The sequence below is a fragment of the Metarhizium brunneum genome, chromosome 1 (assembly GCF_013426205.1).
Source record: "Metarhizium brunneum chromosome 1, complete sequence".
Lineage (NCBI taxonomy): Eukaryota > Fungi > Ascomycota > Sordariomycetes > Hypocreales > Clavicipitaceae > Metarhizium > Metarhizium brunneum.
The window spans coordinates 6723350-6740971 of record NC_089422.1 but is presented as its reverse complement, the minus strand read 5'-3'; the positions used below and the strand labels follow the sequence as shown (position 1 = coordinate 6740971).

Sequence of the window (17622 nt, the reverse complement as noted above, 5' to 3'; positions counted from 1 at the left end):
CTCCCTCACCACCCGCGGCCGGCGACGACTCATCGAGTAGCAACCAGCATTGGCCATGACCTTGCCGTGTCCAGTGTCTCTCGCTACTTAATCCTCACCGGACCCGCCAGTCTGAATGCATCGTTTGCCCGTCGCACACCGTCCGAGATTCGTTCCAGTCGTCACTACTCCCAAGAGCTTCTTCCTTTTATCTATTCGAAGATATAACACCGCCATCATGGACTTGATAAAAGTCCACAACTCACTCAAGCCAGGCCCTCCCGTGCTGTTCGTGCCTATGGAGCCTGGCAAAGTCTCCTGGTATGCGTGCGGTCCTACCGTGTACGACAAGAGCCATCTTGGTCATGCCCGAAACTACGTGACCAGTGATATTATTCGACGCATCATGATGCATTATTTTGGCTTTAATGTCAAGTATGTAATGAACATGACAGACGTTGACGATAAGGTGCGAACCCCGCTACACATGCATCATGGCTGCCACGCTGACCTCTGTAGATCATCCTCAAGGCTAGGAGACAGCGACTTTTAGACCTCGAGAAGAAGAAGAAATACCCCGAAGAGGAACTCAGGACTCTCGGCCTTGCCGCCTTCCGAGCCTACGCGTCGAAAAATCTGCCTCTCCTTGTTAACGACGCATCCAAACTGGACGAGACCAACTACGCCACTCAGCGGGATACAGCCTACGGCACAGTGCTCTCTGGAGGCACTCTCACTGGTGAGGGAAAGCCCGGGGATAACGAGGCAAAGATCAAGATGCATGTCGGCAACATGGATGCCGCTGCTGGAGCTCTGAAGCAAAATGCCATCTTCCCCGGCGCAGACGAAGTCCTCCTACCTTACCTTGACTCTTTGCACAAGGAGACAATGGATACTAGCGACCAATCTATATTTACCGATCTTACAAAGAGGATGGAGGCCGTCTTTTTGGAAGATATGGACAATCTAAATGTTCTGCGACCCGACGTCATTACCCGTGTCACCGAGTACGTGCCTCAGATAGCCAAGTTTGTGGAACAAATCGTCGACAAGGGCTTTGCATACGAAGCCGAAGGCTCGGTTTATTTCGACATTGCAGCCTTCCAGAAAGCCGGCAACACCTATGCTCGTCTGAGACCGGATAGCAAAAACAACAAGGCCCTTCAGGAGGAGGGTGAGGGTTCCTTGTCGACGAACCTGGGCGGAAAGCGTGGTGCCGGCGACTTTGCCCTGTGGAAGAAGTCCAAAGCTGGTGAGCCCTACTGGCCCAGCAAATGGGGTGATGGCAGACCAGGCTGGCACATTGAATGCTCCGTCATGGCCTCTGATGTACTCGGATCTCGCATGGATGTTCACTCTGGCGGCGTGGACTTGGCTTTCCCTCACCATGACAACGAGCTGGCGCAGAGCGAGGCATACTTTTGCCAGCACGGCAAGGGTGAGCACACCTGGGTCAACTATTTCCTTCACATGGGTCACTTGTCAATTTCAGGATCAAAAATGTCCAAGTCCCTTAAGAACTTCCAGACCATTGCAGACGCACTCGCCACCACTTACACCGCCAGGAGCATGCGAATTGTCTTCTTAATGGGCAGGTGGAACGACGGTGTCGAAATTTCTCCAGACATGCGGTCTGCAGCCGATAACTGGGAGACAACCATTAGTGTACGTTTTATTTGCCCTCGCGCAGCAACCTCGTATTAACGTGTTGGTAGAATTTCTTCACAAATACCAAATCTTGGATCAGGGAGGCTGGTGTCGGTGGTGGCGTTAGGAGCCTCTCCATTAATCAAGACATGCCAGCTACTGGTCTCCTTGCCGATCTGGAACTGGCCAAGAAGGAGGTCGAGGCCGCACTGACCAACTCTTTTGATACCCCTCGAGCCATGCTCGCTCTTCTCAAGTTGGTCAACACTGTCAATACCTTCGTCATGAATAACAAGGACGTGGATCTCGCCCACGTTGAGGCCATTGCGCGCTGGATCACCAAAATGGTGGGCATCTTTGGGCTGGACCCCAACGCCACCCCTCCCTACGACGGTCTTGGTTGGGCATCTTCTATTGCCGCCGATATTGACCCCAAGAAGGCTATCCAGCCTTATGTTCAAGTTCTCCAGACTGTGGTGACCGAGGTGTCCAAGCTCTCCCTCTCCAGCGACACGCTTTCCAATCTCTTATCCCAGGACCCTTCCAAGGAGTTTGAGTCAATTGTCTCCAGCGGCACTCGCGACATTGAAGAACTATCTCTCCCTTACATCCGGGTCGTCTCCCAGATACGTGACGAACTTCGCCGCATTGTGTCGTCTCAAACCGCAGAGAACAAAAAGGCCATTCTCGCTATTGCCGACCGCATCCGTGACGTAGACCTGACCAATCTCGGCGTCTCCCTCGACGATCGTCCGGATAACCAGCCGTCACTCATCAAATTCATCCCTGCTGCAGAACTCATCCGCGTGAGGGAAGAGAAGGCGGCGCGTGAAGCCGAAAAGGCCCAGAAAAAGGAAGAGGCAAGGATTGCACGAGAAAAGGCGGAGCAAGAGGCCAAAGAAAAGGCCAAGATTCCTCCTGAGGAAATGTTCAAAAAGGATGAGCGGTACAGCGCGTGGGATGAGAGCGGTATGCCAACAAAGATGAAGGATGGGAGTGATGTGCCCAAGAGTCAACTGAAGTCTTTGAAGAAGATGTGGGAAAAGCAGAAGAAAGTGCACGAGGAGTTAAAGGCCAAGGGAGGCTTGTAGGTGCTTGATATAGACCAATAAAAGGAATCCTGCTATTACCAATACTGATAAGATGATGGCTTCTGCGATGATAAAGACTGTATCTGGGACAATTTGGATCGGCCTCGGCCTCAATTGGGGTGGATTAGCACTTTGGTGTACCCTTCCAGTCTCGTGTCAAACCTGTCATAGGCAATCTCCACGTCATCCAAGGTGATTTCGTGTGACACGGCAAAGCTCGGCTTCGCTTTCCCTGCTATAATGAGGTTCCGGAGATACCTATTGTAGGCCTTGACATTACACTGCCCGGTTGCAAGTCTGAGGCCCTATCACTGATTCAGACAAGGAACTCTGATAACGAGGTCTAGCAAGCCGCAACTCACCTTTTCAAAGAGCTTTCCAAAACTCAAGCTAATCATGCCCTTTGCGGCCGCGGTGTCAGGGGCGCCGGGATCACTATCAAACTCGAATAAGCACTTGCTGAACGGGTGGGAAATGGGGAATTTCACCTCGGGACATAGAGTCCGGGAATGCCCAGTCCGCCGCACGGCCTCGTCACCCGAATCATGTTCCCCAGAACGACATTTGGCTGCTCCTAGGAGCCCCTGCTGTCTATGACCTGAGCGTCTATGGATCGATCTACCATGCCGTTATTCACCTTGATGATTTGCTCCACGGCGTCACATTCGGTGAAGTCGATGGGGATGCAGCCAATGCTTTCCGCGGCCCGCGATCGCTCAGGGACTCGGTCGACGACAAATTCCCTCGCCGCTCCAGGCAAAACAGCCGAGTGTCCAGCCATCAGGCCGACGGGGCCAGCGCCAAAGACGACGAGGCTTTCCCAGGGAGCAAAGCTCGACAGTTCGACGCCGTGCCACCCTGCTGGAATGTGAGCACCAAGCGGCCAAGGTTCGCCTCGGAAGACGCAGCTGTCGGAAAGATGTCTACGAGGACGAACCGTATGCGCCGCCGGTGCAGAAAGCAGTCTTGCCCTCTTCGCAGTTGCGGCAGCGGCCGTCGGCGACGTTGAACGGGACCACGACTCTGTCGCCCTTGGTGAGCAGCGTCACCCCCTCTCCGACTTCTTCCACGATGCCCATGTTTTCATGTCCTGCGTCATGGGGTTAGCCTACTGCCGGGCGGGTTGACGGCGCGCGCATACCAAATGTGATTCCGTGCTTGGCGGCGGTTCTGCCCTCGTACATGCTGCGCCGATGTGAGTTGGTGCGACTCTGCCAGGGGATAGGCAAAAAAGGAAGTCAAGACTACGACTGATAAATGGCCAAATGACGACGTTGAGGCCGCTAGAAAATGGCACTTGGGGTTACTTCAAGCGTGGGCTGGTAAAATGCGATTAAGCTAGGACGAGGATTTATTTTTTATGATTGCATATTAATTTAAAATGGATCATGTTGAGTAAGGAGGGAATTAAGACGTTTATTTGTTTTTTAGAAGTTTAGATAACAAGGCCATCATCTCCTTCCTTTAAACGGGGGGATGTCAGGACCTATAATCACGTGTCAGGCACTATGACTTTACTGCTACACTTGTACGCTTTAACTTCCTTTTTCCTTCCTTAACACACACGAAAAGGTCTTTTTTTTATTAGCTTTATTGCAATACATACTTGGCATTTACTCCCCCGAGCTCTTGTTACGTTGCTCGTCGATCTCTTCCGCGGTCCCTCCCATCTTACCACGACTCAGAAATCCATCTTCTCCCAGCATCGCAGGACACACTCACGCCAGTTGTTTGGAAATCTTTACCATTCAATACTAGCCATCATTGGGCTTCCCACCCAGCTAGAACGCCATGTACGCAGACGGTGGTTACATTTATTTCGGGGCAGTTTGCCCGCTGGAGGACCGTGACCACGACAAAAGGAGCAACCTGTACAGAACGAACTGGGCGATTCATATGTTTGACGAGGCATACAAACGCTGGTGTTTTTGGAAGTTTCGTCGGGTTGGCCAAGACATCTTTACCTACGGCGAGGAGTGGATTGCCGACGCACCCAAGATCGCAGGACCGGCCGCATCCGTTTTGTTTGGAAAAGTCCGCCGCGACAAGTTGTGGGCAGCCCTGTCCTATATGAGAACGGTAGTCCCATGGGATTTCAGGAATGATTTTCAGGTTATGAATTATTTGGTTTACATCTGCAAGCGACTGGTGTGGACTTTTGAGGATGTGGAGCTTGGCGAGGAGATCCGTTGGTTCGAGGTTGAGAAGGTGATGGAAGTTGCAATCAGTTCAATCAAGGTGTATCGAGAGCTGGATCCTACTCCGTTATGCCGCGCATGTTTGGTTGGCAGGAGGAGTGTGCTGGATATTGTCAGGAGGAGATGATGCCGTGCTCTAGTGCCGACCAACACGACGTGTGCCAGATTGCTCAGCATGAGAGCGCCTTCTTCTTCTGTTTGTTGTTATTCAGCGGCATCATTTTTATATCAAAGACTTGGGATAATGCGTAAAGATGCAAAATATATCAAGCATTAGCGGTTTACATGCACAAAAGAGGCGCCTGTTGTGAAGTCTCTTACACGTATTAAGGTGACTGGCATCAAGTATGCGTAAAATACCGGGGTACATGATTCAATCTGTTAATGATATAGAGATTTTACATTGCACAACCGATTTCATGATACCAGCTACCTCTTTTCGGGCTCCAGACTTGTAGAAACACCAAAAATTGCTCGACGCAAGTGGACCTGCGCGAGGTCTTGATAGAACCCGACGTGTGGCGTGAAGATTAAAGCTGCGGTGTTCCGAAGCAGATGGGCTCATGTAAAAGTGCTAGGCCGAGGGAAAGTGATGGGCAGCCCCTTTATAGCCTACAACAGACGGCGGAATCCCATCACAGGGGTTGCATTGCAACATTGAACTCGCATGCGAAACGACCAAGACCAGGCTGCCTGCCTCCAGGGTTAGGTTTGATCAAACAAAGGCCGTGCCTGGTGATTTCTGGTCGTGGCGATTTCTGTGATGCTGTCTGTGAGGATATATCTAAGTCGGAATCATACACGCCATGCGTGAGTTGCTTCCATCGAATGACGCCGGCGACCAATACGCCTGCAACAATGGCTGTGAGAAAGAACACCAAGGGTAATCGAAAGGAGTACCACTTCTGGGGCTATACTTTTGAGTGGGCATGGACCGACAAACAAATCCCCGCAAGCGAGCTAAACTCGTGGATTCTAAAGTATGATGGCCTTGCTGACAGTTGTAACGAGATCCTTACCAAGTTGATGCGTCCCTCTCGCCCCGATGGTGGTAATACCTTAAAAAGAGACAGTTGTGCCTTACTAAAACAAAATTACAAGAGTGACGCCAGGTTATCAGAACTCTAGTGACAGATCCAGCGAGGCCAAGATGTTTACTGGCGATACCTCATACCAATATCCAACGCGGTATGCGGCTTATTGTATTGAGAGCTCATGAAAACCCACTGACTACCTGAAGCTTGCCTATCAAAGCCCGTTAGGGCGTCTGTAAGTACTGCCCAAGGTCTCGAGTGCTGTCTTGAATACACACATGTCAACAGCTCTCAGGGGGCAATCCGTGATGTTTTTTTTACCAAGCCTGCAAATGTTGAAAATGTTGATATTGTAATCAAATTGTTGGTAAATCGATGGACCGGCTTTTGGATTTACAAGCACCGTGTAAATTTCTGTCAAGCTTCTCTTGTGCGGCAATCCACGCCTCAGCTGACCGCACTCTGATCGTGGCCAAAGCAACACAATAATCTGTAACTGCTGATGAAATGCAAAGAACAGCGACCAATGCGAATTTGATTTCATCCTCGTGTGCCAACATCCGCAGGCTTATGCAACCCCTTTTCCGCCAATCCCAGAATAGTCCGGGCTCCAGGTCAAGACGATGTGTAAAATCGTCCAGAACGGGTTTTGCCTAGACATTAGAAGCTTGTCAATCTGTCCTGGCATCAGAGTCTTGGATCCCTCACTATCAATAACCCAGCTATAGTCCGTATTACAACGAGGTGAAAAGTAGTACAGCAAGGAGGCATTGTAGTGTTTTGAAAAGTCTTGACGAAACTCTGGACAATTATTGAGCAAGAATTCTGTGTCATGAGTAATGGCATCTTGTCAAACTTTGCTGCGAATATCTTGAAACCCCCAGGATTGCCTATTATTTCTGATATTTGCATGTTGCGATGTCCACAGAATAGATAATTTCGGTCCATGTTACCACGCCGCAATAGTCGTAATTCAGTTTCTGTATAATCGAAATTCATCGAATTATATAAAATAGAGCCTCTATCGAGAAATAATTATGCCAAACGAGGATGTCGACGACCCAGTATGACAAGAAGCTGTCTGGCCTCATTCTTGCTACCACTGACTTTTCGAGCCGGCTCTTTCAAGCAAACAAAAAGTCAAATTGATAAAATGTGGCTTTGTGTTACGTTTATAGTCGATATACGGCAATGAATTACCGCCAAGGTGTATTTGACTAGTAATTGCCAAGCGTGCGCCCGGTCCAAGATGGCCAAACCTACTTAGTGTGAATTAAGAAGCCAACGTTCATCAATCCGTGATATGGAGACTGACCCACTTCCGATGTGGTGTAGTGGCTATCATACTGCGCTTTCAAGGCCTCTTGGAAGCTCCGCAGGGATCGGGGTTCGATTCCCCGCATCGGAGATGCTTTTTTGTTCCCTTTGGTACTGGAAGGAACTTCATGACGTGAGGGTTTTTTTTTTTGGCAAATATTTGTAACATTGGCCAGTTTCTTCCTAGTTGACATACATTCCGTCAAGCGTCGCCTAAAAGCGACGTGGCATCCTTGCCATATTTAGGTAATAGTTCTTTTATTCCACCATCGAATCCCCACGGGTATAAGCTATCATCTTGCGCACATGAATCAACGACGTAGCCAAAATGGCATATAATTTTTTGTGCGATATTTACCTCTGAGCCTAGTTTCCGCTGCATTTAGCAATAGCAAGATGCTACAAGTAATCTGCAAGCTCGGACCAAGATCAAGCCGTCGTCCAATGCATCATTCACTGAGATCGGCTGTCCTACTCACCATCGGGAGATTTTCACCGAAACACCTGGTCTCCGGAGAAAGACCCATGACTTACAGTTAGGCCACTAGATTTCGGTCCTTTCGGGCTTACTCATGATAAGACTGGCGGGAAAGTTGAGCCCATGAGAGATACGGTGTGGTGAGTCTGTGACCTTCCTAATCCAGCTCCCCTCCCGGACGCCAGAACCGTCTCATTTAGTGCCTGTCCAGCCTTTTGGTGACACCTGATGGATCTTGTGGATGGGTGTTTTGTTCAGGATGAGACGCCTCGTCTGCGATACTTGGGCAGTTTCGGCACTGGGGAGCCGGCCGCATTCCTAAACTGTATGGGCTGTCAATGAGGACCAAATACCCAACAAAACATGCTTGAGAAGATGAATTCTGTGCATGAGACTGAAAAGGTTCCTCTAAACCGGGCGGATCATTTGTGAATTTCGGACGTTTCGTAAGGACATGGCCACTCTGACTAATGCTGCTCAGTTGGTTGGGCGTCGCGACCCTGCAATGTTTTACAATACATGAGTATTTCCAGTAGAGTTGATATAGCTTGTCAGGGTATCGGCTGTGCGGCACTCTCACTCAGTAGCTACGAAGCCCTAACAGCATCGCGACTTTCCTGTAAAGGTTAGGATCTTCAGCCATACGCGCCAAGGAACAATCGCCCATCGTTGTATTACCCGATGACCCTGGGCCAAAACGTGCCGCCTACCCGGATGAGATGAGTCTTTTGGAGCTCTGAGGCGTATACAATTATTCCTCATGATGTTACCTCACATTTGCTCAACGTTGCCTGGGTCGTTTGCCGCGCATGGAACAGTACGTGTTTTCGGACACGAGCGAATTTTAGGAAGGTGTCAGAGTTTTCATACTTGAGAGAAACTTTCAAACCGTCTGTAACTTTCCTAATTTGTCTAAATTTCATCCTTCTCTTTCGTTTGAACCCCTTGACCTTCGATAAAAAGACTAGCTCAACGTAGAAGACTGGTAGGCAACAGCGCGTGGTGTAGGACGGCATTCTGTTTTTCGGCTTCACCGTGGAGGACAGTATGACGGATGGCATTGACAGCATGCTACTATCTATTTGATGATACCACGGTACAATCCTTGAAAATGACATGTATAAGAATGGCCATTGCTCCAACAACACCCTGCGATCCTTGCCGTTCCTCCTCTCCATTCGCATTCCTGGACCAACAACTTGATAAAATCTGGACACATAATCCACTACCGTCGTTTCTTCAGCCAGAACAATGAAGTACACGACTGTTTTCGCTCTTCTTGCCGCCTCCGCCGCCGCTCTCCCGGGCAGGCCTCTAAAGAACAATCGGGGCTCGACGAAACGTGCTCTGGGCCACCAGTCTGTCCCCAATCAGAGGAATACCACGCACCCCCAGTACTCTGGTAACTGGGCCGGCGCCGTCCAGAGCGGGCAGAGCTTCACACACGTCGAGGGCGTCATCACCGTGCCCCAAGTGAGCGGTGCCGACGGAGCTGCCGCCTCCGCGTGGGTTGGCATCGACGGCGACGCTTGCCAGCAGGCTCTCCTCCAGACGGGCGTCTCCTTCTACGCCAACGGCGCCTTCGACGCCTGGTACGAGTGGATTCCCGACGCTTCCTCCGACTTTGACGACTTCCAGCTGAGCGTGGGCGACCAAATCAAGATGGTTATCGATGCCACGGGCGTGACTACCGGCGTTGCTACTCTGGAGAATTTGACGACTGGCCAGAAGGTCACGCACACGTACGGCGACAGCCCCTCGAGCCTTTGCCAGAATAGCGCCGAGTGGATCGTCGAGGCCTTTATGGAGGGAGACTCGCAGGTTGTCTTGGCCGATTTTGGACAAGTGACGTTCACGGACGCCTCTGCTACCGACTCTGCGGGAACGGTTGATGGCGATGGTGCTACAATCGTAAATATGCAGGATCAGACCGGAAATATTGTCACTGATTGTGCTGCTAGTGGCAGCCGCGTCTCTTGCACTTATACTGGCAACTGATGGGCTTGATCAATAGAAATCTGGTGAGCCATGAGAGTGGAAGCGATCTGTTGGTGGAGCAAAGAAGGTCACGTATATATTGTTTGTGATATTGATGCCATTGTATTTAAAATCTAGCTATACATGATGAATGTTTTATTGGCCTTGATCAATAGCAATCCGGTGAGCCATGAGAGTGGAAGCGATTTGTTGGTGCAGCAAAGAAGGTCACGTATATATTGTTTGCGAAGTTGATGCCATTGTATTGAGAATCTAGCTACACATGATAGAGCTTTTATTGGACTTGTGATTGTACAAATGTTGCTGTGAATTTTAGACAGTAAGACTCGGATAATGGTTCCGCGGAGCCATGGTCACACTCTCGAGAATTACATCTTGACATTTTGGATGCTACTTTTCTTGTTGCTCAGGTTGCCAAAAATTAGCAGACTTGGCAGGGCCGCTTATCAATGGCGGAAAAATACAAAAAGCCGAATAGTGTTGGTATTTGTCTAATTTGCTTCTCTCTTTTACGAGTTGTTGAAGCAGGAAAATGCCCCCCCGAAGAATTCAGAGTCTGTACTTGGTCAAAAGTCTAATAACCTCGTTTGTTTTTTCGGCGACCGCGTAGTATTGGAAACGTGTGACTACAGCCTTACTTAAGTTCGTTGTCAACAAGAAGAAAGCTTTGAATACTGAGCAGTTTGGGACTACTTGAATGTGTTGACGTTCATGTAGCCATATAAACTTGATGGGATATTGGAATGTCTTGGTTAAAGTTGGAATACAAGTCTATAAAAACGGTATAAAACACTTGACTGTACAAGATGTGGTTTATATTTACAGCTCCATCAGTAATTTCTCGACTAATAAACGAGGTGAGCACTCATAAATACCTGTGCTGCTTGTTGTAACTTACCTACCTGCCCTTGAGCCTACAAATAACGATCCTTTGACCGCGGTAATATTCACGCTCAGATTCTATCACAGAACAAATAAAGCTTTTGGCACAACATCCCTTGGTAAGACGAAGCGGTGAATTTTGCCTCGTACGACTTGTTTCGAGATGACAGACAAGCAATAAGCCGCATGCTACTCCCATGTCGTATCGAGAATTCTTTATCGAGACATCCAGCGTATTGGGCCAGGCAGGTGTGTACTTGTCAAATCGGACAAGTTGTTTCCCGTGCCACGTTTGTGACGGAAGGTCAGTCGATAGTCGAGGTTTCTGAGTGATGTTACCCGGACAAGTGAGCTAATAGCTCGAACAATGAAAGCACATAGTACCGCGGCATCTCGTTGTAGAGCAGACTGCTGCTGACATGTAAGCTCCGCCCCAAAGGCTACACAGGCCTCGCTCATAACCGCCTTCGTCAGGAGAAGGGTCAATATGTCTTTGGGCCTAGTCAAGGCCCGGTTTCTGGCCTGCGGAACACGCGTAGGATGTCAATACGTGAATGAGGGCCGGCAAGTATGCGGCACAGCGCTGTGTACTTCGTACTTGTGAGCAACATCAAGATCCTAAACAAGTGAGAGCCGGCCTTGTGACTCGATCTGGCTGACCGATTCAATTCGCTGCGTGATTCGCTGCACACACCGCAGCTTGGGTTTCTGATGCTAGCGAGCTCAGAGGCAACAGCCGCAGAACCATGCATAGGGATAAAGAGGACCAAGAATGAATGATGCAGTCATGGGCAGAATATTAGCCAAGAATGCGCGGTGCTTGGATGAAGAAAACTCCAGGGCATGACGAGATTGGACAGGAGAGAATGGTTTCCTACCAGCAATAGCACGGACAAGCTTTGTTTGGGCCCCGCCTTGACCTACAGTGGCCAGTAGTATATATATTACATCAACGACAATCTGTGCAAGGCCGGGTTCCGTAAATTAGGGTCAATCTAGGTCAACTGATGAAGAGCGCTCTTCCTTTTTGGGGAGGCTCCCTGATCGAATCCCCTTGGTGGCATCCGTCTTTTTTTATAGTTCTTCTTTTCACTTTTTTTTAACGAAACCGAACCTCTGTGCATTTACTGGGCAGCACGTAGAAGCTCTGTTAACCATCTCCTCGACAGTAAAAGAAACAGTTGATTCGAAACAGGCACACAAGACAAACTTCTATGCCAGTCCAAGTATCAATTCCTCACGGCATCATAACATAAAACGCAAAGCGAGGCCTGATTCCCAACTGCACTGGTATATTCATCATCATCATCATCATGACTTAGATAAGCTCTACAGATCTATCATCTCGGTAGTCGGACTTTTTAGCGTTTTCCTCCATCTTCGCCAACCGCAACTGTCTCAGCTTCTGCTCTCTACGACGGTACAAGAACAGACCAGCAGCTGCTATGGCGCAAGCGCCGAGAATAGAACCGACAATGACGCCGGCCAGGGCGCCGCCCTTGAGGCCAGATCCCCCGCTGCTCGCGGTGGGCGTCTTGGAGTCGCCGGCGGGCTTGTCCTTTTCAGCGGCAAACTTCTTGTCGTCCTCGCCCGGCTCCGTGGCGTTGAAGCAGGGGATACGCAGCTTGAAGTCGACCTGGTTGACGTAGGTGATGTCGGCACAGGCGTAGAATGTCTGGTTGTGGGGGGCGTCCCAGTCGGCCTTGTAGATGATCTGGAGAGTCGCGTTGGTACCTGCGGTGACCCGGGAGGGGGCGTCAGGAACCGATACGCAGGTGTGGCCAGGGTTCAGATCGCTAATGTCAATGGTCTCGAGGAGAACACTGAAGTCGGTGTTTGTCTGGGGATCTGTGCCACATCAGTGTCTTGGTCTCCCACACAACTCGGCGGGGGGGCCGTCTTCAAAGCCCTGCCGGGAGAGGAATTCACCCACCTTCCTTGTATGAGATGCTGATCTTGCTGTTGTAGTAATCATCCTGGGCAACGAGGGCAACGGCACCTCCGGCTGGGAGACGAGTCAGCATTGTTCAACGGAAATCGTACAAGCCCCAGATACCATCAACCGATGGAGGAACAAGACGCTGCAAGCAGCAAGCACAACTTGTCAGGGGCTGTGGCAGGACGTACTGATGGGGAATTTCGTCCTGTTTCCGGCGGCGGCACGCGAGCCGCACGGCGCCTGGTTGTCCATGTCGCCCGACCACACTCTGTCAGGCGGCCACATAAAGGCAGCAGGGCCCATGTAGTTGTCCGTCACACTGGCAGTCGACGGGTTGCTGGGCTGCGGCTCGCTCTGGGCACTGATGGCCGAGGCCAGAGCCAGCCCGGCTCCCACGGCAATCCTGGTCAAGTGCATGTTGTCCGAGTGGCCAATACCGGCGGGCTGAAAGCAAGTCGTGTGTCAGAGGGAGTACCTTCAAAGGCTCGAAAGACAGAGAAAAGGACAAGTTGGGGACTCTCGGCCACCTTATGTACGCACGGTATTATACGACCAGACGCAGCAACGGCGGGACAGAATTTTCGCCCCAGCGGACCGCGCGGGCTTGGTGCGACTTGCTCGGAACTAAGCACCATGTCCGACGAAAAACCGCCCGCGTGATGGCATGCCATGGGATGGAAAAACTCGTTTTCGCAGCGAGTGGGTGGGAGGAGCCACCGGGACGGGACAAGTCATGAGGCATTAATCCTGTCATATGACTGTCGATGCAGGTCCGGACCCGTTAGATCGTGCTGATGGATCAGATAAGATGGTGCACATGTCATCCGTGCCATTTGGCCTGTCGTGGCGTGAGACTTAACATTAAAGTTGGTGGCAAGAATTCCTGTTTATTTGCTTGGCAGACCGGGATGAAGCGGGGCTTCAACGGTGAGGGTGAGCTGATACAGGCCGGCCGTCGGATCAGATAAGATCCTGCTACTTTGTTGGCGGCGCCATTTGCCTCGGGTGCGCAAGTACCCCGAGTCTGTCAAAATATTGGCAATGGTTTGTGGAGAATGGAGAAGCACAAACAACCCTGTCCCGTCGGGGAGGGGAAAGACATCCACCTGCCTTGCTGGATGCGTTCCACACTTTCCCAAAGGCGCCTGCCTACACGGTTGCCTCGGATCAGATAAGATGGCCAGAGTAGCGAGCCAATCGCCATGCCTTGTTGTTCTGGACAAGTTGAGAGGCGGCAAATACTGTCACATCGCACATGTCTAGACTACACGGCCATGGGAAGAGTTAAATTAAACACACTCGAGTTTACGAGACAAGGTGCAAGAAATTAATTCATGGTGGTTTTCCAAAGGCCTTGCTTGGATATTTTGCTGCGGCTGAAGGATCCATTGATAGCAGAGTCAGATTCGCGTTCGTATCAATTGATGTATAAGCGCAAATGCAGTAATCCACATGCACAACCGTAACCTTGGTCAGACTTTTCATCTTTACTACGGAGTACATAAATTGCATAGAAAAAGACGAGTAGGGCTTGTCCGGGTTGAGGAAGCACATGCGTCTCCTTGAAGGCGCATTTCCAGTCCAACTCGCGATACTAGGAGCGAGCTTCCGCGACATTGTGAGAGTCCGGACTACTCGTTGGCAACCAAGTGGGCTACGGGGCTCGCCCACTTAGTCGCCAACGGGTATTGATGAAGTTAGTACTCCGTACTCGAGAAAAACTTTTCAACAGTCCAAGTACTATCGTCGAACCTGAATAGCAACATACCCCTGAATCAATATAGACATGGGTTACGGTACGAAGTAGAATACGGGGCTGCCAATACTTTCATAACAGCCCCTCTTATCCACCTTGGGTAATTTCATTTCATTACTCGTGAGCAACAAGGGCACGCTTTTGGAGTAAACACCGGAGCTCTGACGAAAACGGCAACAAGTTCAGCTATACGCCCGTCACGCTCGTCGCGCCGTCAGCTTGCCAGCGTAAACATGTATATATAACCAGCGTTGTTGCCGCCTAGATTCTCAATACCTCAGCTCCAGTCAGCCAAGTCTTCGCAGCACCGTCTCAGGCCTCCTTTCCTCAACCCCCTTTTACAACGTACAGAATATAATTCCGCATCCACAATGCGTTCCGTTTCTGCCATTGCTCTTCTCTCGGCCTTTGGCGCCGTTGTCAATGCCGCGCCGGCCACCATGAACAGCGTGAGCAGCCGACAGGCCGGAGACCAGGGAACCTTTACCATCTCCCAGAAGGCTCCGTTCCAGGACACCAGCCTCCTCCCTGCTCTCAACGGCGCCAGCGAGGTTGACCTGAACATGGCGGGCTATGAGATGGGATACCACCCCAACAGTGATCAGTACAAGTGCCACGGATCGTGCGGTCAGTCGCGAGCATAATAAAGACGCCGTGAAGCGGCCGTAGGCTCCGTCACTAACAGTCCAACAGGCATCGTGCTGCGAATCAGCAGGCTGCCCGCGAGCGAGAAGTGCACCCACCCCTACGCCCAGCCCTTTGTCAACTTCTGCTTCGGCACCTGCAAGAACCTCGCAGGCTTCTCGCCCTACCCCCCTGCCCTGGTCTTCAAGAACCAGTGCAAGCTCAACGCCCAGGAAGCTCGCTCGACCACGGTTGAGCAGGCCGCCAGCACCAGCGCCGAGGCCCCAGCCGTAAGTATCCCGCCGCCCTTTCTTGTTCGAGGCACGACGCCAATGGTCGACTGACCGTCATAGGTAGAGTACTAGTAGCTCTCAACCCGCCTCAACCACCGGTTCCCCGGTCTCGCGGCCTACCAGTTCCGCCGCCGCCCCAAGCGGAAGCTCTAGCCAGGCTCCCCCGGCCTCCTCCTCCGCGGCTTCTTCCCCCTCAAGAACCTCGGCGCCTCATACTCTTCCCACCGGAACCACGAGCCCACGACCATCGCACCCCTCGGGCGTTGCCTCGGCCTCCGGCACCGCTCCCAAAGGTATGTTTGCTACTTTTCCATCCTCGAGACAAGTAGTCTAGCGTGTGCCTATTTCTTATATTGGATTTTGACGATTTCTCTCCTCTTGAAGCCTGTCGTCCTCGCTCTCTAACTCGCCGTCTGTAGCCACGCCAACCAACGCTGGACCTGTGACTGCGGGCGCGGCTAGCACTTCCTTTAGCGTTATTGCCGCTATTACTGTCGCTACCCTCGCCATGATTATCGCCTGAGAAGACGTACCATCGACTGTTTAGTATTTTCCGAAAGAAATGACACCTGTCTGACACGTTCTAGAAAGGGTCAGAGTGATTGTGTTCGGGTATCCGCCATGGATTACATGTAACTAGTAGATTGGAACGTTTTTTCTTTTTTCAGTGCGATCTGGTGTTTACCACCTATTTTTACAATTTCATTACATAGTGCTACTTTAAAAATACATTTTCACGACGTCTTATGCTTGTTTGTATGAGTGTTGACTGGTCTCTTGTGGTGGAAAACTATCAATAAAGGACTATACTATATAACAACTTGGTATTTAGGCTATCATCTTTTAGAATTGTTTCGATATTTGTCCATTTGCCACCATACTTCTATCATTCAGTAGCACCTTGTTTGTTGAACCGGGCGAGCCGCCTCCTCCCTCTGCCTACGTCTTGGCAAGACGTGTTGCCCCGGATTGCTGTTTTTCAAACAACTTTTCAACTTTTTGGTTCTGGCAGCAACCAACAGGACCCATGTACAGCAGCACATTTAAGCTCTGCACTAGGCAGACATCCCTGAGCTCGCTTAACACATGTCGCCAATGGTGGGCCACAACCTTGCAGACGGTACAGAATGTCCCCATCGGAAACCCGGCGCTTGAACAGGGTACAAGACGGGCTCGGCCGCATCTAGAAGGTGTGCACGGTGAATCATACCAGGGGCTCTTGTTGCCATCCATGGACAGAGATTGGCGAGCCTGTTCCAGCATCATATCCAGGTCCTGGGCACTTTGTTTGTACCACATTGGCATCAATATTTGAGGCGTTTCCATGCCTTGCTTTGCAAGTACCCAAAGACGTTGCCGAGGTTGCCAAAAGCCTTGGAGCACGCCGCGCCTTGTGGTGCAAGCGACTCCTGCTGCTAGTAGACTTTAAAGAAGGATTTCAGTTCAAAAGGTTGCCTCTCGTCGACCTCTGGGAGCCTAACTATTTCATCGACTCCCCGCGGACATTGCTGTTGCATCCTGTCTTACTAGTACGAAACTGAGCTAATTAAGAGCAAGACATAAACATAATAACCTCTTCCGCACCTTTGAACCGAGAAATATATGGGTCCAATTCCCAACATTGGCATCCTCGTCCATGTCCCGAACAGCGAGAACATTCACCATCAGACTTGTACGACCCATGGTCAGCAAGTTACAAAGCGGCGCAAAATACCAAGTTTACATCAACATTTTAAATTGACAATGACAGTAGCCCGGGTGGCCGAGTTTCGACCGAGTCACCAAACATTGCCATCGTCGACATTTTATCTTGTCGCCCAGCGAGAGGCCGTTGCCCAATGTGGAAACTGGCCAATCCCGACTTGGCGTCAACTCGAGTTAGTTGCTCGACAAAGTATCATTACCACGTCAGAGGCCAAGATTTCCGCCCGTCGAGTTTCCCCGCATCCGAAGACGTAGAAGAGAAAAGACGACTCGCCCTTGTTCCGAAAGACTCCTTTTTAGAAGCCACCAGTCGTGTTGCAACACCACGGTTGTCGTAGTCCTTCGTCTCTCGTGCAAAAGACGAATACACCCATTCCTCCCGCCATGGCATCAACCATGAAAGCCGTCAACTACAATGGCCCATTCAAGGTCAAGGTCCAAGAGGTTGACTTGCCCAAGATACAGCATCCAGATGACGTTATTCTCAAAGTGACAAGCGTATGCCAGCCCTTGACCAACTCTGCCCGCTCCTGCTCCCGTATGTATCAACAGCAGTTGACCTCCAAGGCTGCGATTTGTGCATCAGACCTGCAGTGAGTGACTGGACCAATACAAGGAGAGCGGTGAGGTGTCGGTGACTTCAAGCATGTGCGGCCAACCGGCATTAATCGGCGCCGACAGG

General features: G+C 50.7%; 7 protein-coding genes and 1 non-coding gene across 8 annotated transcripts; 5 read left to right on the top strand and 3 right to left on the bottom strand.

Moving 5' to 3' along the window:
- Positions 1-217: 217 nt before the first annotated feature.
- On the top strand, positions 218-2717 carry G6M90_00g020440 (uncharacterized protein; the record flags this gene model as incomplete). Its single annotated transcript, XM_014693016.1, has 3 exons — positions 218-448; positions 499-1644; positions 1695-2717. The coding sequence occupies 3 exons, from the start codon at positions 218-220 to the stop codon at positions 2715-2717; spliced, it is 2400 nt and encodes a 799-aa protein (XP_014548502.1).
- A 110-nt stretch (positions 2718-2827) lies between these two features.
- G6M90_00g020430 (uncharacterized protein) lies at positions 2828-3901 on the bottom strand (the record flags this gene model as incomplete). The annotated part of the gene is made up of 5 exons (XM_066129854.1): positions 2828-3022; positions 3080-3304; positions 3355-3575; positions 3655-3807; positions 3859-3901. The coding sequence occupies 5 exons, from the start codon at positions 3899-3901 to the stop codon at positions 2828-2830; spliced, it is 837 nt and encodes a 278-aa protein (XP_065985921.1).
- Positions 3902-4508: 607 nt separating this feature from the next.
- Positions 4509-5042, top strand: G6M90_00g020420 (uncharacterized protein; the record flags this gene model as incomplete). The annotated part of the gene is made up of 1 exon (XM_014693018.1): positions 4509-5042. The coding sequence occupies one exon, from the start codon at positions 4509-4511 to the stop codon at positions 5040-5042; it is 534 nt and encodes a 177-aa protein (XP_014548504.1).
- Positions 5043-7269: 2227 nt separating this feature from the next.
- G6M90_tRNA00000030 lies at positions 7270-7357 on the bottom strand. The gene has a single exon. It is a non-coding gene; the product is annotated as a tRNA-Phe (tRNA).
- Positions 7358-8995: 1638 nt separating this feature from the next.
- PRTA_1 (Aspergillopepsin-2) lies at positions 8996-9742 on the top strand (the record flags this gene model as incomplete). The annotated part of the gene is made up of 1 exon (XM_014693019.1): positions 8996-9742. One exon carries the CDS (start codon positions 8996-8998, stop codon positions 9740-9742), a length of 747 nt encoding a protein of 248 aa, XP_014548505.1.
- Positions 9743-11942: 2200 nt separating this feature from the next.
- Positions 11943-12980, bottom strand: G6M90_00g020400 (uncharacterized protein; the record flags this gene model as incomplete). The annotated part of the gene is made up of 3 exons (XM_014693020.1): positions 11943-12472; positions 12558-12629; positions 12752-12980. The coding sequence occupies 3 exons, from the start codon at positions 12978-12980 to the stop codon at positions 11943-11945; spliced, it is 831 nt and encodes a 276-aa protein (XP_014548506.1).
- A 1710-nt stretch (positions 12981-14690) lies between these two features.
- On the top strand, positions 14691-15759 carry G6M90_00g020390 (uncharacterized protein; the record flags this gene model as incomplete). Its single annotated transcript, XM_014693021.1, has 4 exons — positions 14691-14946; positions 15013-15233; positions 15301-15529; positions 15656-15759. 4 exons carry the CDS (start codon positions 14691-14693, stop codon positions 15757-15759), a joined length of 810 nt encoding a protein of 269 aa, XP_014548507.1.
- Positions 15760-17324: 1565 nt separating this feature from the next.
- G6M90_00g020380 (uncharacterized protein) lies at positions 17325-17537 on the top strand (the record flags this gene model as incomplete). Its single annotated transcript, XM_066129853.1, has 1 exon — positions 17325-17537. One exon carries the CDS (start codon positions 17325-17327, stop codon positions 17535-17537), a length of 213 nt encoding a protein of 70 aa, XP_065985714.1.
- Between the last annotated feature and the right edge of the window lie 85 nt (positions 17538-17622).